General features: G+C 38.8%; 1 protein-coding gene across 2 annotated transcripts; it reads left to right on the top strand.

The window, feature by feature from the left end:
- The first annotated feature begins 1,067 nt into the window (after positions 1-1,067).
- uggt1 (UDP-glucose glycoprotein glucosyltransferase 1) lies at positions 1,068-27,852 on the top strand. Of its 2 annotated transcripts, XM_029494556.1 has the most exons (41): positions 1,068-1,112; positions 3,000-3,138; positions 3,285-3,364; positions 3,674-3,804; positions 3,927-4,039; positions 4,152-4,326; positions 5,770-5,866; positions 5,968-6,046; positions 6,318-6,418; positions 9,432-9,531; positions 9,634-9,694; positions 12,012-12,103; positions 13,281-13,431; positions 13,884-14,003; positions 14,120-14,205; positions 14,597-14,732; positions 14,866-14,997; positions 15,669-15,833; positions 16,727-16,847; positions 17,235-17,333; positions 17,474-17,497; positions 18,059-18,153; positions 18,630-18,836; positions 19,003-19,134; positions 19,274-19,404; positions 19,502-19,597; positions 19,896-19,998; positions 20,139-20,218; positions 20,714-20,903; positions 21,326-21,484; positions 21,695-21,780; positions 21,936-22,020; positions 22,713-22,801; positions 23,175-23,279; positions 23,463-23,547; positions 24,775-24,957; positions 25,217-25,377; positions 25,480-25,594; positions 25,945-26,061; positions 26,366-26,510; positions 26,602-27,852. In XM_029494556.1, the coding sequence occupies exons 1-41, from the start codon at positions 1,082-1,084 to the stop codon at positions 26,619-26,621; spliced, it is 4,617 nt and encodes a 1,538-aa protein (XP_029350416.1). In that variant the 5' UTR covers positions 1,068-1,081; the 3' UTR covers positions 26,622-27,852. The 2 variants fall into 2 exon arrangements, with proteins under 2 accessions (XP_029350416.1, XP_029350415.1); XM_029494555.1 differs by lacking the exon at positions 17,474-17,497.

Below are 27,852 nucleotides of genomic sequence, written 5' to 3'. Positions count from 1 at the left end.
AAGACCACTCATTCATTCTTTTCCTCATTAAATCAGAACTCTGATATATAAATGAATCATCTTAGATTTAACAACTGAGATCTAATTTGTAATGATTTATATTTTATTGACCTTCCTATCATACACAGGTATAAACCACCACGTGTGTATACACATTCATACAGTATATACACATACATTGGTGCAGCACTTTAAATTTATATATTTAAAAGATGCAACAAAAATAAACTGACTTGATCTTTTATTATGTTTCAGATTAATCTCGTTTTAATGTAATGACAATATAATATTTGAGTTTTAACTCGTCTCCTGTTTAGACCACGGACAGGTAGATGACTATGCGATGCTGTATGATAGAAAAACTAGGAGGCAGTTTCTGTTGCACAGCTGTGAGTGCTACCTTAAAATAAAAAAATCTGTAAAATGGATGATACTAGAGTATGTTCACTTTGATTTCACTGCTCTGTGACATGTCTTTATCCCATTCCCACCTTTAGAAAGTCTACTCTCCACTTCATCATTGGTTTTCTCTTCTTATTATTCCCTTTGCAGAAAGGGTTGGGGTTTGATAGCATAGAAAATAATTTTAAATACAGACAAGTTTTTATTTTTAACTATCCAAAATCACTACTAAATCTTAATTCTATGTTCAATGTATATTGAATAGGTGTATTGTTGTCCGACATCTACCTTATTCAAGCTGTTAGATGAGAGTGTCGACCAAATGAGAAAATGTAAATCTTTAGTAGCATCCTCTTGTGCAAAAATAAGTTCTATCAGAAACAGTTAAATACAAACATAAATATTGGCAGGATATCTGGTCTTTTCCCCAATATCAGTATCTATACACTAATAAAGGGATTTAAATAATTAATCTAGGGAATATTTTCATTGAGTAAGAGGACATTTTTATTTCTTTCTGAGTGAAATATGCTGTTTTCTGTTTTTTTTTTTTTTTTGTTTTGTTTTTTATGAAATAGTTCATTTCATGCTCAGACAGTTCAGGCTCACTCATTTCGATCAGGCGGTCTCGGTGGCCACCTCGTCCGGCTGACAGGTCCCACCCACTCCCCGGCGGAACATGGAGGCAGGAAACTACGGAGCCGGCTTCGGTGAGAATAAATCATTCATTTTCCTTAATGAAGCCTCAAATACCTGTAATTAATAGACGTTGTCATAGCTTTTTTCCGTCAGAGTCTTCGACGTCAGCTGTCTGTCAGTAGACGGAGAGAAATAAAACCGGGCGGTTTTCCTTTTGTGCAGTCAGAGGTAGCTAGCTAGTTAGCCTTTTCCGGCTAACGGCAGTTAATTTTTTTATTTACCGGCCTTCGAGACGCAAAGTGCCGACGGGCTCTTGGTGCGGATGTCTCGGACGTCAGAGCAGTTCAGATCACGGGAAACCTTAGCATGGAGGGAGGTGAGGTGAGGGTTCATCTCTTGGTTGGAGCTGAGAGTCCGGATGCCCAGACTGAGACACGCTGAAGCTTCCTATTGGTCAGAGATCACCGGGCTGTTTGTTTACGTTCATCCGGAGAATATGCCAAAGTCATGCCTATTCATCCAACTTCATCCTTATTGCCCACCTGCTCTCCCTCACACTGTATATGTTACGACAAAGATGACGATTTGGTCTGGATTTGTGATCATCTGTTAGAGAAACTTAAACAAATCTGCTCCATTTCAGGTGGACTACATTAAACTAAGCGTGTTTACAGTCCTGCATTAAATCTGCTTGTTTGTTTACTCCAGGATGATCTTGGAGGGTGAGGTCTGTGGTGCTGGTGAATTATACTGCTTTATGTTGACAGGTGTTCCCATTATTTTGACCACCCCATTCAAAACAATGAGGGCATGCTCAACAGCAGACACAACTCTTCTTATCAAATGATAATGCAGTTGCATGGAGTTGGCACTTACTTAACACAATGAAGGAAGATTGTTTTCAAGGATGTTGTATTTGTTGTCATTCAGTTTGATTGGTAATTTTATGAGCACAACCTCAAACTGAATATAAATAACGTAATAATAAATAAATAATCAGAATTTTAGCCAAAATCACTGGTTAGACCAATCACTAATCATATTATGACAAGTTTATAACTATTTAGCTTTAACTATGGGTTTGGGATGTCAGTTGGAACACAGATTGGATGTTTGACCGTATTGGGTTGGGATATATACAGTTGTGATTTGAAAAGACAACTCAACAAGGTAGCAGGACAACATCATGGAAAAAAGGCAGGCCAATGTTGATACATATTAAATGTATATTAGTAGTTTATTTTAAAAGACTTCTGACTTATTAGATAAATATATATGCAGAAATGCTCCAATGTAATTGAGTAAATTGGTACTAATTGTAGGGAAATAGTAGACAAACAGCTGGTCAGCTGTTTGGTCCCAAATTCATTCATTCATCAAACATACAGTCTGAGTCATCTAGTCAAAAAACAACTTGCTTGTACTGTGTGCCGTGCATCATATTGCAAGTCAGAGGCGTCTGATAATCAACAGGTTTCCTCCACCATCCAAAGACATCATGTTTGAGTAGGTCTGAGTGTGAGAGTGAGTGGGTTTTTGTTCTCTGTCTCTCTGTATCTTAGTCCTGTGATAGACTGCTGATCTGTCCAGGGTGAATGAACAAATGTAATCATGGTCACAGCAGAAAATAATCTGAGTGATGTTGGAAACATTTAAATATGTCCCACTTTGCTGTATTATGTGACTTTTGTTGAAAACTATTTAATTACATCTCTCTTGGTTGATGTCATAAAAGTTAAAGATTGAGTTTGTAGTTGTCAGGAACACATAACACTTAATTAATGGCAACTCTCACATGGGGCTCAGTTCCCTCGGTTTGCTTTGGGTATAATCACGTCTGTGTTTTAAATAGCATTTTAGATGTCCATGTGCCAGAAAAGATGTTTTGATGGCATATTCAAATTTCCGCTGAGCAGATTCTCCATCACATTTGGTGTCTCCTACTGCTCTTTTCCTAGGCTTAGGCTTGAGGACATGGCTGCTATCAGTCCTGCTGCTATCGTTCCTCTCTGCAGTGTCTGGGGGTGCAGACTCCAAAGCTGTCACCACCACCCTCACAACCAAATGGGCTGATACTCCTCTGCTGCTGGAGGCCAGGTACAACACTGCACCACTCAGCAGTATAGTAGCAGCCATTTAGCCATATTACATCTGACATTAAGTTTCAGAAACAGAGAATAGATAAATCAGTGTCCTGAGGGCTGGTAGAGTCATTACTGAGACTCGATCTTCTTCTCACTTAGTGAGTTCCTGGCAGAGGAGAGCCAGGAGAAGTTCTGGGACTTTGTTGAGGCCAATCAAAACATAAAAGGAGAGCATGATGGTAAGTCAACCTGCTTCAGCCCCTGAAGAATAGTTTTCACTTTTAGTCTCTGTGCTGTGAGCAGCTGAATTTATAATGTGTATGCAAGCCTCTTGGCAGCAATTGCAGTGTCAATATTTTGGCCAAACACTGAGGCAAGCAATACCATGATAGAAATTAACTTTGCTTGTGTCTGCCTATGTTAAAACAGTTGAAACTTAAAACCTACAGCAGATTTGAATATGAAACTTTTGGAAACAGTCAAACTTTTGATTTTATATAAAAAAAGGCTTCATAGACACATGATTTGTTGCGTGCCTCCTCTCACAGACACTGATCAGGCCTACTATGACCTGATAGTGAAGAAAGCCAGTGCCTTGCTTAGCTCCGTCCAGCTGAACATGCTGAAGTTCGCCCTGTCCCTGAGAGCCTACTCTTCAACAGTACACTCCTTCCAACAGGTACCAGAGAGATGGGGGCTTGAATTTGTTTTTGAAAGCTTGTATCTTTATGAGAAGGAGATCATATTCCTCTAGACATGTTTGAATGCGTTCAATGAGCCCGCTGTTATTCATGTTTTTAGATAGCGTCCAACGAGCCTCCTCCGTCTGGTTGCTCAGCTTTTTTTAGTGTCCATGGAGAGAAGACTTGTGATGCTGAAAGCTTGGAAGCATTGCTGAAAACTGCACCTCAGAGGTAATTGAAAACAAATTTCTCTTCCAAGTGCCATATGGGTAAAAATCAATAAAATAATGGCAGATCTTATGACTGCGGGCTCTACCTTTCTTTCTTTCCTTCTCTCTTTCAGGCCAAAGCCATACCTGTTCAAAGGTGATCATAAATACCCAGGATCCAACCCAGATGGTCCTGTTGTCATCCTCTACGCTGAGTTTGGAAAACCAGACTTCCAGAAGCTTCATGAAGTTATATTGTCCAAAGTCAGCGAGGGGCTGGTGACTTACATCCTGCGTCATTACCTTGCTGTAGGTGTCACACACACTCTCAAGAAGATGAATTTAATGTCTGAGTTATGAATAATAAGACAGATCGCAGTACACAGAGACTCCCTTGGGTCAGGTATCAAGCAGATTAGATTTGAAACATTAAGTACGTTATTTGATTAGCTGATTGAGAAGTAAACTGTACCAATTTTAACTGATTAAGAATTTAAATATTTTTGAAAAAACATACATTCACTAGGCTTTATTTCCATACTCTTCTCTTTCAGTGAGTATTTGGGAAACATTGACATACATATATAATTTTCTTGTATTTTATAGGCCAAACAATTTATTGATCAGTGAAAAAATTAATCTGTATATGAGTCAATATGAAAATAAGCATTTGTTTCAGCCCTGATCGAGCATGATATGTAAAACAAAATTTCAAAGACTTATGCGATCTACCTAACAGCATTGCATTAGTGTAAAACACTTTTTATTTGCATGTGATTTATTTGCTTATTTATATTTCCTTCTGGACAATGTGTTGAACTAAATGATACATATTAATGTAAGTTATAGTTGTTGGTACTCCAAATGAGACCAGGGCATAAACTTCAGTATAAAAGCATCCTTAAAATGTTTCTTAGTTATGGTGGATTATCATGTGAGACTAAGCCACTTTTGGCTGCATATTCAGAAAATAAATCAATAAAATAATTAGAAAAGATGTTATCTTTGTAATAAGGGGAATCAGTTGGATTTCCAAACTTTTTTTTGAGGACGTCACAAAAAATTAACAGATATCATCGTCTCCCTTGAAAACTGCTGTCATAATGGCCTCAAGTAAGGCACTCAACTCTTTATTGCCCCATTAGAGATGCACAGTTGTCCTCAATAAAAGAATGTGTTAGCATTAGGGAGCCCATGGAAATGAATATATTGTATTTAACTCTGTGAACATCAGGGAAGACTGATATAAATATGCCTATCTTCAAAAGCTGCAGTTTAATTGGGCTCCCGATTTACACCTGGGATGAAAAAGTACTTCTCCAATTTATCATTTTTTTCCCTGCGATAATAGAACTTATTCCCACCATCTATCCATTAGGCATGAAGTCCTGCAAATTGAAGTGGTTGTAACGTTCAATGATTTTTGGTTTTACATCATAGGGGGCTTAGGGGCCAGTTTGCTGTCTTCATCATGTAGCTAGCAGCACCTGGTTGTCTGCACCTTTGAGCTGTGCAAATCATATATCACATGGGCTTATAGCTTTTTATTATTGTAACTTCAACTCTTTTTTCCATTTACAACAGAGATGAAGATGAATATAAAAAGTTAAAAACAATAGCAGTCACTTGGTCAAACATTTTTTTTCTGCTTTTTTTGTCTTCTTCAAATAGTGCAGTCAGGACTCCAAAGCTCTCATTTCAGGGATGAGACTGCTTGTCATCTTTTTATAATGTTTCCCCCTCTGCCTCCAGAATCCAAGTGTAAAAAAAGTTTATCTCTCTGGGTATGGAGTCGAGTTGGCCATTAAAAGCCAGGAGTACAAGGCAAAGGATGACACACAAGTCCAAGGTACGCACAAAAGAACACAAACTCTCAATACACACACCCAGGATTGTGTAACCTCAGAGGAGTCCTGATGTGAATAACGAGTTAATTGATTGTGGTTTCAGGGGCAGAGGTGAACGCGACAGTGATAGGAGAGAACGATCCAGTGGACGAGGTCCAGGGATTTCTTTTTGGCAAACTCAAGTGGGTGGCTCCGTGTCAGGCCATGATAAAAATTCAAAGCTTGGATTAGCTCCAAGAACTGCACCATGTTCACACTAGCCAAGAGTTTTTTTTTTTTTCCTCTACAGTTGATTATTTCAAAGCATTTACTATAACCTTTTATTGCTAACAAACTAACCTGAAAATAAAGTAATCTGTCTTGAATCCACCCACTCTTTCTACATTAGGGATTTGCTATTTAAGCATTTAGCAGTTGCATTAAAACTCTCTTTTTCTGTCTTTTTCTTGACAGGATGATCTACCCAGAACTAAAAGAACAGCTGAAAGAGTTGAGGAAACATTTAGTCGAAAGCACCAATGAAATGGCACCTCTGAAAGTTTGGCAAATGCAAGGTGAGGTTTCAGTTTCCTTCTTGCATCCTCATTTTCTGTTCTGCTGATTTCATACAAGCAGGTCATACAAGTCTCTGTTTATGCAAGTTAGTATTTCATCACCTAGAAATGTAATTGCATATATTCATGTAATTCTGACAGCCAAGGTCATTAGAGTCACAAAAATAAATTCAAGCTCAATAAACTCAACCACCGCTAAACACTTCATCAGCTTACTTTTAACACCTGCAGGCATTATTTCTATCACTAAGATTTTAAGGGGATCAATTTTTATGATCCTGTGAATATTCCCTCAGGACTCAGACTGAGTTCTCTGTCCATTAGTTTCATAGCAGCGACTACCAGAAGATAATTATCCAATGGCAAAATTCCCAGCTACTCATTCCCATCAAAATGTAATCAATTGTTTCTTGACCCAAAGACCTTTCTGTTCTTGCAGTTTTATAGAATGTGGACTTTGAGCAAGTTTAGGTGAAACCTTGCTAAACTCAGCAAACTATTTAATGAAAAGGAGCAAAACGTAATCTCTTCACTTCGGCAAAAGTGAATTTAAACTGTTAATTTTAATCTCACAGCCTGCTTTTGCATCTAACTAGACAACAACAGAACCAAGACTGTTGGAAAGCTTTGGACCTAATCCAGACCTACAATTTATTATATATTACTTATACTTACTTTACTTATATGTTTAAGTTGATATGGGATTTTAGCATATTTTGATCAGTGTATTGATCACCACATACCACATACTGTTAAAAAGTACATGGCTCTTGTCCTGATTCTTTTTGTCAGTCGTGAAGTTGAAGAAATTTAAGTCTCAAGTATGGATTTCAATTAATAATATCTCTGAGAACTTTTATCCCTGAGAGAAAATAAACTGCAGTAAAAATGCTGCTGATGTTCTCTCAATCACCAGAATGAGATTTTCCCATGGGGGTCGATATACGTATATACATATGTCCCACGTATGATTCAAGGATGGCACTCAACCAAAACTGTTGAATCTGTGATTGTTGTCGATATAACTTCATGTCTACAGCACTTTATTTGTCAGAAGACAGTGTGAAAATGCAGCAAACCACGTAATGAGGATAATAAACTGTCCTTGTTTCCCTGAATTTTTATCCTCAGATAACAAAAAAGTCATGTAAAAATTCACATATTGTGAAACTGGGATCAAAACATTTCCTTGTAATGGGCCCATACACTGAATGCTTTGGAGGTTTATGAATTCCAGTGGGAGACTTTGTATTCCCACTGATGCTGTTTCTCTTGTTTGATTAGCTTAATGTATTTTCCCTATATATCTTGAATAAAATGATAATTAGTTTCTGTTGCTTCAACAGTGAATACATTCCATTGGTGACTCAAACTTGCAGCAGAGAATTTATACACATATCAGTGACTGTATTTTATCAGTGTCCTCCTGATGCATCTGAATAATAATATCTTGAAGATATGGGAGCATTCTCTGCTGCAACACAAACAGGTTATTGACCAGGATTACATCATCTGATAAATCACAGACCTATTTTGTATGCACTTTTGCACTCTGACTATTTTTCTCACCTCACGCATATCAAGCTAGTTTTGCCACCTTTCTTGCTGTGTATAAATTTTTGTTAAATATGTAACACAATTTCTTCCACTGGATGTGGTCAGGAAGCTGGCATGAGGCTGCTTTGATTTTTCTGGATAAAGGATGTGAGGGGATGAGAGATGTGGCTGAGCTCGACTGTTAGACTGTCATGTGGGTGTCTGTCTTTATCTTCTGCCCCGCCGGGGCTCATTAGCTCAGCCTGTTTATAAAGTGAGGGAGACCTCCAGGGTCTAGTAATCACACAGTCTACAACACCATTACGGAGATGCTCACTGCATTGAATTAATCCTCAGTACACATTCCCCTTCAGTGCACAGAAAAGCTCTGCATGCGCTCATGTTATTGTATACAACGTTTGTATTGAATAATATTCTGCTCTGTATTCTTAATCCTTCTTTAAACGCTTTATGATAGTTTTAAGTAATGCCTCATATGTGAAGACAAGCATGTTAACACAACTGTGTTTCCTAATTAATACATTAATTGGTATTACTGATGACCTTTTTTCAGCCATGCTAGCAAAATGGCACCAGTGGTGGCAGTGTCTGTCTGGCTGTGTGCACATCCAGCAGTCTGATTCAGAAAGAAATTTCTCAACAGTCCACAGCAACAGATTGCCAAGAAATTGCCCAGAAGGCAAATCCTATGAACCCCCTGACTTTTCCTCTGGTGTTACCAGCAGAGTCATATTTTTGAATATCAATAAAATTTTCTCAACTACTTGCCAATTGCAGACTCTTCATAATCAACATTAAAATTAACAGCGGATTACTTACCAGCTGAAAAGAGATGATTCAAGAGTCAAACTTCATTCATTCCTTAATTTGCCAAGAGCTATCTCCAGGAGTCTTAATTCTTTCTGTTCAATTCTGTTGCTCTGCTGAAGTCAGCATGCTGACCAGCTAGTTTCTTGTTTCATGAATGAAATAATGGCAGAAGTTCTGGACAAGTAACTATGACCACCACAAACCAGTCCCAGCAGGGAACCGCATTTACTGGCAGAGAAAACTTACATATGCACCCTTTAGGTTTATGGCCAAAAACTAATGATGTTCAACGTCAGCATAACATTAGCATGGTAATGTTGTCAATGTGAAGAATGATAACATGCAGATATGTTTAGCTCAAAGCCCCACTATATGTAAGTGAAGCCAAACATAACAGATAGAATGGCTACAGACTCAGTTTAGGTAAATTTAATTTGCTGTTTTTGATTGCTGTTCATGATTCTAATTTTTCTTAACATTTTACTGCTCAAGCACCTGATGTTTCTTCCTTTTTGTACACTTGATGATTCAGAAGCCTGAGCCTGAGAGATGGTTTAATTGTGACTTTCTGCTTTTGTCCACTCATCTCTCGCATTTTTTTGCCCTGCTTGCCTACCTCCCTATCCTCCCACATATTCTTTTATAGATCTGAGTTTCCAGACAGCGGCTCGCATTCTTGCTGCTCCTGCTGTTGATGCCCTCAATGTTATGAAAGACCTCAGTCAGAACTTCCCCACCAAAGCCAGGTAAGAAGCAAACGCACAAACAAAGAGAAGTTATTGTAAGAAGTTTTGGGTTCACTCACAAGTCTGCAGTTTTATAGTTTAGTCTGCACTTTCTCCCTGCAGGTCCATCACCAAAACAGTGGTCAACTCTGAAATTCGTAAAGAGATTGGCGAGAATCAAAAGGTACATGTTTGACTTCTCATTTAAAGTTTAATCTGTTAATATTCCTCATCCCTTCTTTCACTCTTTTTTTTCCACAACACAAGGCTGACTGGACCAAATTCAGTGAAAAAGCTCAAATGAACATTGGGCTAGTCCATCTCTTAGTACTTTCCAGCTTCTCTATTCTGTCAGTGACACTCAGCCCCAAGCCCAATTATTTATACTGAAGATGTAAATCTTTAATGACAGTCCACAGATACAGATACATATTGTTTCATTAAAAGTGCAAAGTCATTTCCTTAAGCAGCTGGGCTATGTGGTTTTTAACAAGCAATGTTAAATCTGAAGGAAGGTGGGATGTAGGGTCTACAGTCTTTATTTATGGGCTTATTTGGAATACGTGAATGTGATTTCAAATAAACAGCAGTGCACGTGTGATGAATGTAAAACATGTAAAACAAAGGATTGGTGTAGCTCATTTATGTTTTATTTATCATTATTAATCATTATTATTTATTCGTCTCTTCTTGTGCCATAATAAAGCCCAAATACACAGAGGAATATGGTTCCTGCATAAACTATATTTACTAGTTGGGTTGGATCATTAGATTATTGGGTTTAGTCTTTTTAATAGGATTTGCCAGGCTTATCCTTTTAAGGTTTAGTCATTGTGTTTTCTCTGTCTTATTAGTAGTCTTTATTGTCATCCAACAATTACATCCAATGTAGAAGATTGAATGAAATTTCATTTCTCCACACCACTGACAAAAACATCAGCATGAAAAACAAACACCTGATATAGTAATAAAGTAATAGACACAGGCAGAGACATAGGCAGAGAGAAAGGGGAGTTTGTGCTGGTCTGCCATCCATGATCAATCATTTCTTTGGGGTTCACATCTTCATATTCTCTTTTTCCTACATCTAGTTTTACTATTGGGCTCTAACATGATATTTTCTCTTAATGCATATTTTTAAGTGAAGTTTTTATGCTTTAAAGCCTTTATTAGATAATGACAAAGAGAGCTGACAGCAAATGAAAATAGAGAGAGTTAATCGTGATGCCAGCTGGACTCTAACGGGGGACAATAGCCTCTTAAATTGTTGAACTCACCAGGATTCCCTGTTACAGTTTTTTCCTCATGTTAGGGATCATTTATTAAACAAATGTTTTTATTTCATATTATTTTATCCATTTTGGTCACAAAAAAGCAAGATTTCCTACTAATAACAGCTGCTTGATGTCTTCATTCTCCGTAATACCCCTGTGTCTTTGTTATCTGGCAAGCTAGTATTCATTCTGCTGACTGTGTTGTTGAGTGGTCAGGGATAATTTAGGTTTAGCTGTTTACCAATCTAATTCAATAAAGAGAAAAATAAAGAAAAACAGATAGCATTATTACATACAGCCACTAGCCTTTGTCTATGGGGAAATATCTCAAAATGAGAACTGCCCCTTCCTGTTTTTATTTTCTTCCTCTCACCTTTTATTATGTGATAAATTGTAAACAACATCTGACTTAAAAAGCATTCAGTTCCTGACAATGGCTTTGCCCGGCTAATGGAATAGGTAATCATCCCTTTTTCTTGTCAAATGTTTTTTCACTCCCCCCGCCTCCCCTTTCTCTCCTCAAGCTGTGCTCACATTATCTTGGTGTGCAGACAGGAGTTTGGGTGGGTGGTGGGGGTGAGCAGCAAACGTCCTAATTACTGAATCAGTAATTCATTCAGCAGGCGCACTGAGTCCTGCAGCGAGAAAGCATTATTGATTGAAGTAGTTTGGACACATGCACTTGCACGCAGACATTTGTCTCTCTCACACACATATACACACACATGCAGACACAGTTTAAGTGGGATGAACAATATTTGTGTTAATCATGTCTTGTTGTAATTGCAGTGTCTGGAGTATGATTAATCTGATGTCTTTGTCTTTCTGTAATGAGATTTGACTGCGCCAGCACGACTTTGAGCTTTCCTCTTGCCGGTGCAGAGGCACAAACACACAGACTTTCATAGCTACACACACCCACACTCGCACTCATATTCACACACGTTTTCTCTAATAATTAGATTTGTTTAGTGTGGGGTTTGATTGCTCTAAGCAGGCTGATTTTAAACAGAGCTGTCGGTGCTGGTTTGGAGCTGTCGACGTGCCTCGTTATGGCTTTTTGCTGACTGTTGCCTCTAGTTTTACAGTATAATAGACGGCTCAATGGCCAACTTTGGTGTTGTATGCAGCCCCGGGTGGTGATTTGCTCTGCTCAATTGAACTGTGAGTTTTAGGGTTTGAGGTGAACAGGATATTTAGTCATGTTGATGTTTTTTCCCTCTGTAGTTTTTCAAGGGGACTCTGGGCCTGCAGCCTGGTGAATCAGCTCTGTTCATTAACGGCCTCCATATAGATCTGGACACACAGGACATCTTCAGGTACATATGCAATCATGTTCATCATTCAGTGACATGTTCTGGCATGCCATTCTGGCAAAGACATGTATTTGTGTTGGATTAATATTCTGCAACTTAAATAATACCCTTTAAAGCTGCTGTGATGGTCCAGCAAAATTTCTGCTTAACATAATTTGAATTGAAACTCTGGTGGTTAGATTTTTGGTCATATAAAACGAGACATTGATGTCTTGGAAATTGTAATTCCTATTTTTCACATTTTTTCCATAATAAGCAAATATTTTACCCAGTTTAACTCAAGGTCTAACATTAAGCACAATTCTACATGCTGCCTCTCCACTAAAATATTAGGCATAAAGAGGGTTCATCCTTTTGGAGTTTTATTGATTTTTCCAGAACATAAGAGGAATGCAGTTAGGGTCGAGCAACTGTCACGAGACTGTATTGTGCAAAACTCAGGGTTTTATAGTTGCAAGAAGACACAGACATAGTATCTTACAAAAAATAAGACTGTCTTGCAAAATTCCTTACCCAGAAACATTTGGTGCTTGTGTAGACATTTTCCATTGCCTTCTTTTGGCCAACAGGACATTCAGTTTGAAATGATACAAAGACACACAAGCAGAAAATCTAAGTCATAACTGGTAAATATCATTTTTTTTTGTTGGTGAAGAAATGTATGGCTGTACAAACAGTTATTTTCCTCTTTGATCAATCTTCAAATTATTTTCTTTATTAGTTTTTGAAATGTTAATTGATTGTGAATTGATGCCATTTTAAATTTTTATTTCATTTCACTTTCAGAAATCAATGCAACCTGTAGTGATGTCTTCAGTTTTCTTCTTTTGCTTGAAAAGCTATAGCAATATTTGAAGGCATTCAATTTGCTGTCACATGCGAGAATGAAAAGCAGCAAAACACATTTTACAGACTGAATCCCTAATTTCCTATTTGGTTGTTTCAGCTTTCAAGTCTCTGTTATCTCTAAAAGTAGTATTTGCTGCAAAACTTTAACCTATATCCTTAATATTCAAAAGGTAAACTAAACGAAAAGAAGCATGCATCTGTCTCACACATAATCATATTTTAGCAGTTATGTTTGGAGTTAAATGCTCTTATTCACACCTACATAAAGAAATACACACATCCACCAGCTGTAGATGACTTGACTCTGACTCACATCTCTACTTGTCCACAGTGTTTTTGAGGTGCTGCGCAGTGAAGCCAGGGTGATGGAGGGTCTGCGCTCACTACTCATCGAGACGCCATACATCCATGACATCCTGAAGGTCAACGTCCAGCCTTCTGACTCCGATTACGCTGTTGACATCCGTAATCCTGCCATTAGTGTAAGAAATCAACCTTACCCCAACGGACGATCATACTCGTCCCAGCGTTCTGCTGGCTGGGAAGAGAAAATGGAAAAAAAAAACTTTGATCATTTTAAAATCTCAAGAGAATTTTTTTTTTTTAAGGACACCATCCCATCACATCTTGGCGATGTGTGCTTATTGAGCCAACCAAGTACACTTATAAGTACATAGTACATAGTACATAGTTGTAAGTACACAAAGTACAAGTATAACCAATGTTATTCCCTGGATTATGATTTGGGCATTGTTATAAATTAGACTGTCAATTTTACAGAGCAAGCTAATTTTCTGAAGATGTAGGATGATCAGAAAACAGTCAAAATAATTGTAAGCTCTGGCCTTAGTTTACAGTTCATAAGAGTTTTATATAAGGGTTGAGCGTGCTGTTTCCTCTACAATTTCCCTCTTTTTTTTTTTTTTTTTTTAAGTGGATCAACAACTTGGAGACAGATCATAGGTACAGCTCATGGCCCTACAACGTGCAGGAGTTGCTCAGACCAACCTTCCCCGGAGTCATCAGACAGATCCGCAAGAACTTTCACAATCTGGTACGTCCGTGCCTGAGTAATTGACACCTTGTGAATCAAAATGACTAATAATAATCCTTGTGAGGAAAAAAAAAAATACCAGTGTGAGTGTGGTATCGTGTTTGTACGGTTTTCAGGTGATCATTCTGGACCCAACTCAGGAGAATGCTGCTGAGCTGCTAAGTGTTGCAGAGATGTTTTATGCCAACAATATCCCTCTCAGGTTGGTGATTGTGTCATAAGGGAATTTTTGGGGTGTAAACATTTTTTGTTTTCTAATGAACATGTCAGTAAAAAAAACAACATAATACTTTTGATTGCTTCACAGCTACTGCCAAAACAAGAGAAACCAAATAGAAACTGGAGTAGCAGTCTACTGGGACATGTTGTTAAAATCCATTAAAAAAAAAAAAAAAAAAGGCCAAATTTCAGAGTTTCAGTGTCAGTTTTGTCAGGCAAGGTTGGGAGACATTTGATATCTCCCAGCATGTCTTATGTTGCTATGGTTAGTTTGTTTGAATACTGATGAAGCAGACACCACATTCCCTGTATGCTATCAGTTCAGTATGAAAATCAGAGTTTGGTTTGGAAACATATATGCTGTTCTGTTTTAGGATTGGACTGGTGTTTGTGGTGTCTGATGATGATGATATAGATGGCATGCAGGATGCAGGTGTAGCACTGGTCCGGGCGTACAACTACATCAGTGATGAAGTCGACAGTCAGAGCGCTTTCGACTCAGTCATATCAGTGAGTCAACCTTTTACCATCACAGAAAATTTCAAGATTAGACGGACTTGATTGCTGTCTAATAAAATGTAGACAGGCAGAGAGGTTGAATTAATTAATTTATTTCACCCTCCCCTTTCCTCCTCATTTTCAGATGTTTAACCGGGTGTCCATTGGTGGACAACTAAGTGTTGAGGATGTGGTGAAGGTACTGGAGAAGAGGTTCCCCTATGTGGAGGTCAGCAGCATCCTAGGAGCTGACTCTAGCTATGACAGCAACAGGAAGGTGAGTAGGAATGAGTGTCGCATCCCTGTGCTGGATCATTATTCTGAGTATTAACAGTCAAAGCAAGTCAAGGATGATTTTTCTTTTTTTTTTTTTTTACACTGCAATAGAATTAAGATTTTAAATGTTAGTTGGCATTCACACAGACAGCTAACCCAAAAAAGGAAATGAATGGATTTAATGAAACTGATCCTTGTAGAATGAGAGCAATGAATAGTGCAATTAAGTTCAGACACAGAAATTAAATTATAGATAAAGTTTTTGATGTAAAAATGGTTAGGTGTTATTCATGTTAACTCCTGGGGTGTGTTTCTGGGCAGTTGTTGCTTCTGTAGCTTTTTTTTATACTGAACCTTTGAACTTTCAGTCGACTCACTTCAGGTGAACCAAGTCTTTCAAGGTTCACATGGTAAAACATATCAGAGGGTGATAGACATGAAATCAGATTTTAAAATCATTTCTCTGACAGCTGGTGTTAAGTATGAGAATTGGCAGATGCATTTTAGACAAGATTCAGATGCCTCAAGTATTTTGGGTTGACCTGGCTGACCTAGAAAAGTCAAACCCGCAATGGATTTGGTGTTTTAGTTCCTGCTTAGACACAGGTACTCAGTGATATTGATGAGAAGCATGCAGACGGAACTAATACATCTTATTGTCTATTCTCCTAGGACGGCAGGGCCTATTACGAGCAGACTGGAGTGGGCCCATTGCCTGTGGTCATGTACAATGGTATACCTTACCAGCGTGAGCAGCTGGACCCAGATGAACTGGAGACAGTCACCATGCAAAAAATCCTGGAGACCACCACCTTTTACCAGAGAGCCGTCTACCTGGTCAGTAAACACGCACACACACACGCACGCACACACACACACTTGGATATATAATCATTGAGATGCAGTGAGCTTCAGCAAGATTTTATGTGAGGGGGAAGATGAGTCAAAATCATCACTGCATCAGTGTCTGTACAGACACAATTGCCTATTTAAAGAAAATGTACTTTGCATAAACATAATGATGCATTTGGTTCTCTACTAAAAATCTTCCCACTTCCATCAAACTATTTTGAGCAAAAAAGAATTAGGAGACCAGCTAATGTATTCACTGATTTGAATCTAATTTTATTCTGGATAAATTCTGGAGATCCAGAGAATACCAGTCAGATTATTAATTTGCCTCGTTTTGTTTTGCAATTTGTTCAGTCTACTACAAAATGAAGCCTAATTTAAAGAAAACAAAAAATTGCAACGAGAAGAGAAAAAGCACTCTAGGGTTGTCAAGGACTGTTGTGATAAATAAAATAAAGTTTCTTTTAAACAGGATCTATGTGAGTGTGCCATCTGTCATTCTCTCTTGTTTTAATGTTGTTCCATCTCTCAGAGAAGCCAGCTCTTTTGGATTGGTTCTTTCAAAGGTTTTCATAGGCGTTTAAGCACAGTGGGCAGTGTTTAATTTTGGTGCTATACCAGTGTTAGTGCCGAACATGCTTTCAGTCATCAGTCTTGTTTTTCTTTTTTAATGTTTAATCCAAACTTATCAGAGGAAAACTTTTCAGTCAATACCCAAGCATCAGTGACTGCAGCAGAAAATCTATTAAACCTGGAGAGTGCTTTCTTAACTGTGTGGATTAAAGGATGGCAGACAAGCAGCTTCTGTATCTTTGTGAGGTCTACAGTAATGGCGAAGAATAATTTAAACCTAAAACTGTGCCCCAAATCGTTTGCAGGGTGAACTGGCTACCGATCATGACGTTGTGGACTTCATCATGAACCAGCCCAACGTTGTACCTCGCATCAACCCGAGAGTACTCTCCACCAGCAGGAAATACCTGGACCTGTCTAATACCAGTGAGAAAGAAAAAAAATCTTTAGACATTTAGCACTGAGGTTTGTCCTGAAAAACTAAAAAGAAAAAAAAGTTTTTCAAATGGTGGTGCAATGCAGGATAAAGTTTTATTGAAGTTGCCTGGATTCCTAAATATTTGAAAGTAGACCAGAAGCTGACAACCCTGAAGTTTAAGATAATTTCAAAAGTGAACAGAAAAACCGTTTCAAAGTCTGCTATTTTTCATTATCTTTTGTTTTTACCTGCAACTTTAATTTCCCCCCAACACCCTAATTGCAAGTTCTGGAAATAAAGACAAAAAATTTATTTTAGTGTCATAAACCAACATCAGCCATGACATCAGCTACACACCTGGTCAACATTCATGTGACCTTTTTCTCTCTTTACAGATAACTTCTTTGTAGATGATTATGCTCGCTTCTCCACTCTGGACACCAAAGAGAAAAACACTGCAGTGGCCAACAGTATGAGCTACATGACCAAGAAAGGTATAGCTGGTCACACAAACACTGAATGGAAGAGGATGTTTGCTGTTTAATCTTCAAGTCTAAACTCTCTTCATTTATTCTTCATTGTCCTCTCCTCTTCCTCCTCTTATTCATGTTTTTTAAACATTTCCCTGTATCAGGAATGACCACCACCAACAGGCATGGTAATCACTCTTACTCATGCACGTTATTTCCCTCTCCTTCTCCATTGCTCTTTTCTCTGTCTTCTCTGAACAAAAATGCTGGCAGTGTTCAGACGTACTTGTGAATATGCTGCCACTGCCACCACTCCATTTGTGTTGCATTTCTCAGAGGGCATAAGTGACTAAATTACTTGTGATGATTGTGTATTAGGCCATTTAAGTACAAGCAGCAGAAGAATTGTTCCCATAACTCCTTTTCAATTTCCATTATTTCTTCCATCTTTTTGATGGAGCATGATAATTCATCCTCTTCAGCTGCATGCAGAACGAGATGCTGAAAATTTGATTTAATGCTTAATGACAAAAGTTTTTATAATGAAGTAATATTTGGAGAAGAGAATAACAAGAACATTGTTACTTTTTTATTGGTGTGCTTATAGTTCTCTTATAGACCAGCACTCCTACAGATTTCTGTCTGCATTAATAAAGCAAGTCAGGTTCATCTTCGCCCTCATAACTTTACTTGTGTGTTATCATATCAGTAACTTTTCCTGCCCACCTTTCTTCTTCTATGTTTGTCAGATGATGGCTACATACGCCCCGTGACCTTCTGGGTAGTTGGAGACTTTGACAAGCCATCAGGACGACAGCTGCTTTATGATGCTATCAGACACATGGTACGATTCTGATCAAAGTTTGTTTAAATACTAAGAACTCATTAAAGGCAGGCAAGCAGTCCAACATTCGCAGTCTCACCAAGAGTTGGATAAAATGATTGATACTACTCAATATTAAGCATCAGACAGCAGCCTGCTAGATTAATTTAGCATAAATAATGAAAGCAGCATGGAACAGACTGCATGGTTTATCTGCTTAAAGTTACCCATAAAGCTCACTAAATAAATGGCCAAACACATAACAGCTTTAAAGGTTTTAGTGGACATAAACTGTTTTCCTTTTTGTCGGTCTTTGTGCTAATTTAAGATCACAGGTTTAATATCTTATTAGTATTAATATACCAAAGCCCTGCCATCTCTCAAACTTTGTGATATAAGACTGTCAGAGTTTAGGTGTTCAGAAGTAATTACTGATATCTAAAATTAAAAGGCTAATATGTCATTAGATTAAGAATTTGCCAATTTATTCACAATAGAAAACTAGCAACAATGTGCGACTCGGAATGATCAGCAACCCATCGACGAATCCGTCTGCTGGGACCAGCCGCGTGGCGCGAGCAATCTGGGCTGCCATGCAGACGCAATCTGCCAACAATGCCAAGAACTTCATCACTAAAATGGCTAAAGAGGAGACTGCCACAGCCCTGCAGAAAGGAGTTGACATTGGGGAGTTCGCTGTTGGGGTGAGGGGAGATGGACTTTGCTTTTCTGTGCAAGAGCATGACTTAAAATTATCACGCTTCCTTCTGTTGCTTTTGCTCAAACTCTACACATGCTAAGCCCTGTGGCTCTTTATTTTAACTCTTAATTTTCGCTTCTACCAACTGCCTAAATCTGTTTTTCCCTCAGGGAATGGATGTATCATTGTTCAAGGATGCATATGATGGTCTCAAATTTGATTTCCTGCTCTCCCACACTTCCTACTGCCGAGACGTGCTCAAACTGAAAAAAGGACAGAGAGCAGTTATCAGCAACGGAAGAGTGAGTCACGATCTTTTTTGTTATTGTTTGTTGACAGAACATAAACCTGCACTGAGAAATATGCTGAACAAATATAGTTTGTATTCATGGGTAAAAAATTACAGTAGCTTTTCAATCAGTACTTTCTGTTTATTTACAGATCATAGGTCCACTGGAAGAGGATGAAGTGTTTAACCAGGATGACTTCCTCCTTTTGGAGAGCATCATCCTAAAAACATCTGGAGAGCGAATCAAAAGCAAAATCCAGCAGTTTGGAATAGAGGAGGACAGGTATTTTCTTTAAAGTTTAAATTCTATCATACTTTTGACAAAGTTATGTTTTTCGACTGTGTGTTGGAGTTGTGAGGTAACAAAGGGTTTCTATCAGGGCCAGCGACCTTGTGATGAAGGTGGATGCTCTGCTTTCCTCTCAGCACAAAGGAGAAACCCGCGTAGAATATGACTTTGCTGATGACCGCTTCAGGTACGTTGGAAAGTTGGCACACCTTTTTGACACACAGCCGCTTAATTTCCTGAGAAAGTCTCAGCAATGAATGCTGAAAAAGGGTTTGTTTTCCTCCAGGGTGGTTTTGCAGCATTCTTAAATACAAATACTTTGAACAATATTTTGAAAAACCTCAGAGATGTATAAAGGACGTTTGTTAGAAAAATTCTGAGAATAGCAAAATAAATTGGTTTTAAGTGTGTCCTCTGCAGACTGCAATAACAACACAAGAACAGTGCTTATTGGACTTAATCCTTGATTTGCTAACTTTCGGCAGTGCTGTGAAGATCCGTCCAAAAGAGGGAGACGTGTATTTTGATGTTGTTGCTGTGGTGGATCCAGTCACGAGGGATGCACAAAAACTCGCTCCTCTCCTACTGGTAGGGACAATGTGGTTTGGATCGTACCATTTCTTTCTGTGTTCTTAGGCCAGCTGATTTATTTGACATCCCTCTTGCTTTGTCCACATAATATTTCCTTAATCCATCTTATTTTCCTTCCTTCCTCTCAACACCTGCAGGTTCTGAAGCAGCTGGTAAACGTCAACTTGCGGGTTTTCATGAACTGCCAATCCAAACTGTCGGAAATGCCTCTGAAGAGGTGAGAACTCCAACTGTTTCTGAGTGAATACTCAAACCTTACAGCCTTGTTACACTAGCATGCCCACTCACCATTATGTCCAGTACTTCGGTTTCCATGCTCATTTAAAGTTTGTCATTAAGCAAATTCTGCTTTTTTTTTTTTTTTTTTTTATTTTAAATGAGGACCACGTCTTTAAAATATTCTGTATAACTTTGTTGTCACATTGCTTTGATCTTTTTCAGTGTCTTATTAGAACTTGAATAAGAGTTTAGTCCATTTGGACCTTAAGTCTCATTAGTTTGGGTTGTTCTTTAAAAAAATAAATAAATAAATAAAATAAAACAAACCCAGAAAATATAATTTGCCATAACTTCTAAGAACAAGTGTAAATATCCTTTGAAATTCACAAATAATCTTGGTGAACTTTGACTCTAGTCCCTTTCCAAAGTTTTCACTTCTATCACACAGCTAATATAGTAAAAGGTTTGAAGATCTCCCCATGTTTCCTTCCAGTTTTTACCGTTATGTGTTGGAGCCAGAGGTGACGTTTCAGACTGACAGCAGCTTCTCTCCTGGTCCCATGGCCAAGTTTCTGGACATGCCTCAAACCCCACTTTTCACCTTGAACCTCAACACTCCTGAGAGCTGGATGGTTGAATCTGTGCACACTCGTTACGACCTGGACAACATCTACCTGGAGGAGGTATCGAAACTCTTGAATGTCTGCATTTAATGAGAATCTGCAGTGGTAGAATATTTAAAGTTTTTTCTCATTTTTATTTTTTTCCTTTGCTTTTAGCCATTTTCAGCAATGAACTTAGCCCTAGTCGAAACACCGCTTCAATGCACAACTTCCCCTTAGTTAGATTTCCTCTTTCTGACTAATTGTCCTTTACTTGCATCCTGTTGTACCCACAGTTGTCCCCAGAGACGGGATGCATCGTTTTCTTCTTTTTAATGTGGATTTTGGAGTCTTTTTTCCCCTTGGCCTTGACAGCTTTGGGTTTATGCAGGAGCCTGTGCTAATGAGTGCCTGTAAAGCCTCTTGGGATTGAAATTGGGTGGACAAATTCCACTATAAACTTCATTCTTCACTCCTTAAGTCTTAACTCTTGGTGATTGCAGGTGGATAATATTGTAGCAGCAGAGTATGAACTGGAGCATCTGTTGTTAGAGGGCCACTGTTTTGACGTCAGCTCAGGTCAACCACCTCGTGGACTCCAATTCACTTTGGGAACTGCATCTGAGCCGGTGATCGTGGACACCATCGTCATGGCAAACCTGGTAAGATATAGGTTCAAACTTTGAGCCTCTCTTCTCGGAGGAGAAAGTTACTGGACCACAAACAATGTAGCCAACTGATGAAGTTTGTTAATCCTCTTTAGTGCTTTCTTGTGTGGCAGATGGTGTGTTTTTCACTTTTTGTTTGGATGTGTACTTTATTCATAAAGCCCTAATCCCTGTAAATGTCCTGTGTTCTGCTTTATGCTGTAGGGTTACTTTCAGCTCAAGGCCAACCCAGGTGCCTGGATCCTGAAGCTGAGGAAAGGACGTTCAGATGAAATTTACAAGATTTACAGGTGAAAACTTGGAGAATTAGTAATATTGTGTCACAGAGACTTAAAAATATTGTATTTGTTTTTAAGGCTAGCCTGTGCTCCTGCTCATTGATTTGAACATTAGTTGTAAACTTTCTTTTCGTATTTTTCTTATCCTTTAAATCTCACTCCTGCAGCCACGATGGCACAGACTCTCCCGCAGACTCAGACGATGTCGTAGTTGTGCTGAACAACTTTAAGAGCAGGATCATTAAAGTCAAGGTCAGTTCAACTATGGTAAAGTGATGACTGTCTGCCACAACAGCCTGGAACAGTGATAGGAATGTGTCCTTCAACACGTTTAGCTGATTTATTTTTTTGTCCCCAACTGAATAAAACCAAATCCAGGACAGTCAATGAGTGGCAACATTTGAAGTATCAATTTCTCAGCTCATACATTTTAATAAGTAGAAGAAATTCCAATTGGTGGTGTGTCCTTTATACACACACACACATATATATATATAAAGCGGGAAAAATAAATGAAAAAGTCCAAATATAGATGTGTAGCTCCAATGTCATATATTCAGGATACAGACTTTCTTCAGCAGAGTTTATTTTCCTGGAGTAGAATGTTTCAGGTCGTGTGGCTTTATATTTTTTGGGTATATGGGGAATATTTTTATGATTATATCATCAAACATTGCTGACTACCCTACTGTTATTTTCAAATCAAGTTGCCAAAGTTTTTAAATCCAGCACATATGGGTTTTAATGCATCATCCTTCTACAGAAACAGTAAGGCTTACAGTCTGCCTTAGATGGCTTCCGTCTGTGTGTTTATTTTATTTACGTATATATTATGCTTTGTAAAATCACAGCCAAATTAGCTTTTTTCATATAAAGTTTTGAAAGAATCTTGAAATAGAAATCTTTGGCTAAATAATAATTTCCCTCATGATTGTCATGATCAGGTCCAGAAAAAACCAGACAAGTTCAACGAGGAACTGCTAAGTGATGGGACCGAGGAAAATGACACCGGCTTCTGGAAATCTCTAACCAGGTACAACTTTGGTCCAAACTAGCAGCACTGGAATGAATTTAGTTAATTGACAGAAATTTAATCGTCAGTAATTTTGGTCTATTTTCATAAAAATTTCAGGAAGAAATTCTCTGGTATCATAAAATATTGAATCTACGTGAAATATTTAAATTTACAGTGTACATTGAGTATTATTAATTTTTAAAGCCTTGCTTAGACAAAAGTATTTACACTATCTTCAGACGGACAATTAATCAACGCAGTGATTGACTAATCAGTAATGAACAGAATTGTAAATTATAATTATTAAATTGAAAAATAATCACAGTTTGCATCACTATTGAATGAATATAATGTCCAATGAAGATGTTGTTTTTGGTCTTTTGCCTTTCAGAGGGTTCACTGGTGGAGGAAAGGTGGAGGAGGCAAAGCAGGACAAAGACAACGTGATCAACATTTTCTCTGTGGCCTCGGGGCATCTGTATGAAAGGTTCCTCAGGTTAGTGCCAGAGACGTGACCAGACAAAGAAAAGGGGACCGTTATTTGTAATATCAGCCAAAATGTTCACAAACTGGCGTCCTTATTTTGTATGTATGTATGTGTCATAGATTTTTTAGTAGTTGTGTGTGTCACATCCCTGTTACCATCAGTCCTTTCACTGCTCTTTCTTCTTCTTCTCAGAATTATGATGCTGTCAGTTCTGAAGAATACCAAAACTCCCGTCAAGTTCTGGTTCCTCAAGAACTACCTGTCTCCCACGTTCAAGGTAGGATTTTTCAATTTTTTTCTCCACAGGTGTTCGAGAAAATCTCTGCATCGACAGTACGATGCCAGCTCACTTTTTGACTAATGGATTAAGCTTTCTCTCTTCAAACTGCAGTTGTGAAAATCAAGGTGTAAGATGCAGAGGGGATGAGATTTGTTCTGCGAGAAGAAAATCTCCTGATAAATGAACAGACTTTCAGGGCTTTTTCTTGGCTCAGAGCGCCATTCGTCGTCATCGCTGATGTTTTTCTTTACTTTCTCCTCTTGTTTTAGCTGCTAAGTCACATTAGCCTTTAGGTATTCATATATACACATTGATGAGTGATTCGACATTAAAACACAGATTTCCTCTCAGCCTGTTACCTCCAGGCTCCAGGCCGCAGGTTTTTCTGTTTGAAGGGCTGCTTTGAATATTTAGATTACAGGCTACAGAAATTCATGCCTTTTGAGCAGACATCAATCAGCATTTCTGTACATGAGCCAGTGTCAGCCAGCCTGCAAACAGAGGACTACAACATGCCAAAAATGACTACAATGGCAACAAATTCCACATTGTGCAGATAAAACACAAATCACAAAGAAGCAGGAAGCAAAACAGTGGAGCGAAAACACAATGATAACATCAACTATTCATTACACGTCGCCATACAAAGAAATATGAGCCACAAATGAGCAATTCTGTTAATAACCACTGCTTGTGCCCATCAGCCGTGCAGAGAAACATTCAGCAATAACACACGGATAAAGTACCGCATACCGGTGACAATAATAACCTCAATAAAACGTTAATGCAGCTCAGAGTCGTGACAGAGTGCAAAACTAAGCAGCTAAAATAATACGTGAAACCTGTTCTACAACTTAAACTCCAGAAATAAACCAAGATAGAGTTGAACATTACAGAAGTATCAGTGCTAAATAAATAAGACGCTGCTTTAAAGCGGTGGGACTGTTTAAATATATCTGAGCTGAACAGTTTGCCTTTTATAGTTTGACCTCTTGGCTCATGTTATTTGCTAGAACTCGGGTGTTAGTGTTGTTGCAGTTTCACTCAGTCGTTGGGCAGGCAGCCATTAAAATGGAAAGAGTTTGGTTTGGCCGCCGCCTCCTGTCGTCTGAGTGTTGATGTAATCTTGAAAATGTCTACAGGCTAATTGTATGAAACTGTATTGGAGCATCAGTCGTGCATTCGCTAACAGCTGTGTCGTTTTTGTGTGTGGCTGTCTTGCAGGAGTTCATCCCCCACATGGCCAAAGAATACAGGTTCCAGTATGAGCTGGTTCAGTATAAGTGGCCTCGCTGGTTACACCAACAGACGGAGAAGCAGAGGATCATCTGGGGCTACAAGATCCTCTTCCTGGACGTGCTGTTTCCTCTCGCTGTCGACAAGATCCTGTTTGTGGACGCTGACCAGGTTAACTTACACCACCTATGACTGTTCATATCCTAACGTGATGGTTTAAAAGAAACTACATGAGCAAATTGATACATATTGGCGTTAAAGCTTCTGATGAATAAGTGTTAAATGTTATTCCTTGAAAGGTTTAGAAATTGTGTGTATGTATGTTTTTTTTGAGCAGAAGAGCCAGAATTTTAGTCCAAAATGTGAATTTTTACTCTTTCTCTTCATGCAGTTTGATGGTTTTGCTGATATTTAAACCTCCTCTGCTCAGATTGTGCGGACAGACTTGAAGGAGTTGCGTGACTTTGACCTGGAGGGCGCTCCGTACGGTTACACCCCTTTTTGTGAGAGCCGGAGGGAAATGGACGGCTACCGCTTCTGGAAGTCTGGCTACTGGGCGAGTCACCTCGCTGGGCGCAAATATCACATCAGGTTAGTGTTAGAGGTTGTAACCTCAGGCCGTATCCACAGCTCTTTAAAGCTCTCATCTTCAGACACACAGCCATTTTTCATGTGTTCATTTATCCTCTGCAGCGCCCTGTATGTGGTTGACCTGAAGAAATTCAGGAAAATAGCAGCAGGAGATCGTCTCAGAGGACAGTACCAGGGGCTCAGCCAAGACCCAAACAGCCTGTCCAACTTGGACCAGGTCTGTGACTGTCTGTTCACTCACCGTCCACATTTGTCCTTCTGCATTCATTATTATTGTTTTCTCTCATGGTTGTTACAACCACAAATATTGTGGCATCAACTAAGTGGATAACCACACGACTAACAATGAACACAAAGGCAGCAGATGTCTTTCGTGCAGAGCAGGAAGTGTTAGTTAAGCAGATACTTCTGCTGCTCACGTTACATTAATGTTTAACCTACTTAACCAAAAGTTACATAAACAAATCCAGACCTTTAGCATAACGTGCCCCGCTGTTATTCAGAATTCTTCTGCGTCTGGAACAATGTTTGTCATCTCTAACGGGTCTCTCTCTGTTGGTGTTTCAGGATCTGCCCAACAACATGATCCACCAGGTGCCCATCAAGTCTCTGCCTCAGGAGTGGCTGTGGTGTGAGACCTGGTGCGACGACAGCTCCAAGAAGAGCGCCAAGACAATAGACCTGGTAACACGTGTGTGCGTGTGTGTGTGTGTGTGCGTGTGTGCGTGCGTGAGACAGCATCAGGATAAAAAAAAAAAAAGACATCCACGTGCAGAGAGGAGTAAGTGTGATGCCTCTTAACTCCCACTAGAGGCCAGATCAGGAAATGATTTTATGGAGCGTTTGTCTGACAAAAGACCAAATACTGTTAAATGTTGGTATGAATGCTGCATTCACACAAGGAGACAACTCCCGGGTTTTTTTTTTTTATTATTGTCTGTCGGTTCTTCTGTTCCTGACACCGTTCCATCATTCTGACTCATTTCAGTGTAACAACCCGATGACCAAGGAGCCCAAGCTGCAGGCGGCGGTGAGGATTGTGGCTGAGTGGAGCGACTACGACCAAGAGATCAAACGTCTGCAGACCAGAGTCCAGGAGGGAGCGAACCACAGAGCGAAGCAGCAGGGCACAGGTATGAACACCCGCAGACACAACATACAGGTTTGTGTGCCGAGCAAAGAAATCCAGTCTTTAAATTTTTATCTTCTTCATCCTTCTGTCAGATGTTCACACAGAGTTGTGAGGATCCTGCAGTGAACCGGACTCTGTTTAAAGAGTCTGCTTCATGAAGAGAAGCCTCGGGACTGCTGACTGACCATAGATGGAGCTTAGACAGTTAAAATAACGTCCTGTTTTGTTCTTTTTATATCAGAGGGGGAATTTTAGTGGTCAGGTTTAAAAGGCTTTTCTCTATGTGTGTGCAAGCGGTGACTGTGAGAATGTATTTTGTGAAGTGACTCAAAATTGATTTTTTTATTTCATTTTTTTTTTATAAATTCTCCTTTGTCGGTCTATATGTTTGCACTGAATGGGTTTTCGGTTCTGGCTGTGGTTGAAGCACAAAGAGAGTCTGAACAGGAAAATCTCACTGCTGGTTTCTAAAAACTAAACATCTGAAACATCTGGCAGTGGGAAGGATTTCTGCTCACTCACCAGATTAAACTTTTTTTAATAAATAGTACAGCTAGAAAGGTTTGTACTTCTACTTCACAGTGCTCATATGAATGTCTGGAAAATAGGTAATTGTAAAATTAGACACGATGTGGGCCAGATGTTTGTCAGTTCATAAGAGTTTTTTTTTTGTTTTGTTTTTTACACAATGTGACAAATTAATGCAAAACAAGATAATCAATATGGCTTGCTGTTATTCAATACATAAAAAAAACCCTAAAACATTAATGACTTCTTTGTTTTTGGTACAAATTACTTGGGAATTTGAGTTTGAGCAGCCGAATTTTGTTAAACATTATATTTGTGCCCAGCCACAAATGTGGAACAAACAAACCCAAGTGTGGAAAATTCATTTTGCAGCAACACATTCATTATTTTGGACAATGGTGGATCCACTTGTCATATTTCTTTTACAAATCACCTCAGGCTATAAAGGATGTTTGGAGCCAGTCTAAACTGGGGATTTCTAAAATGAGAGGTAACAATGTTTGCAGTAATCATCTGGGATTTGGCATGAAAATCAAGAAGAAAGTCAGCAGGCTTCATTGACTGCAGTTTCTTGAGTCTCTGTGACTCTCAGGGAAAGATGTCTGGAGCTTGTGTGGCAGCTGGAAGCACAAAGTACGAATCAGGAATACGAGGGCGGTTGTTATCTGGTCCATTTATGGTTCTGTGAAGGAGCGCAGCCATGACATTAAAGTTTTGACTCTGTTTTCTGGAAACATTCATGGATTTGTCACTATCATCCTGTTGGCTGTCAGATATTTTTGTTAAATAAAAATCCCCAATTAAGAAGTGGTCCA

The sequence above is a fragment of the Echeneis naucrates genome, chromosome 22 (assembly GCF_900963305.1).
Source record: "Echeneis naucrates chromosome 22, fEcheNa1.1, whole genome shotgun sequence".
NCBI lineage: Eukaryota > Metazoa > Chordata > Actinopteri > Carangiformes > Echeneidae > Echeneis > Echeneis naucrates.
Note: the sequence above shows the minus strand (reverse complement) of the source record. Positions and strands in the feature narration are given on the sequence as shown.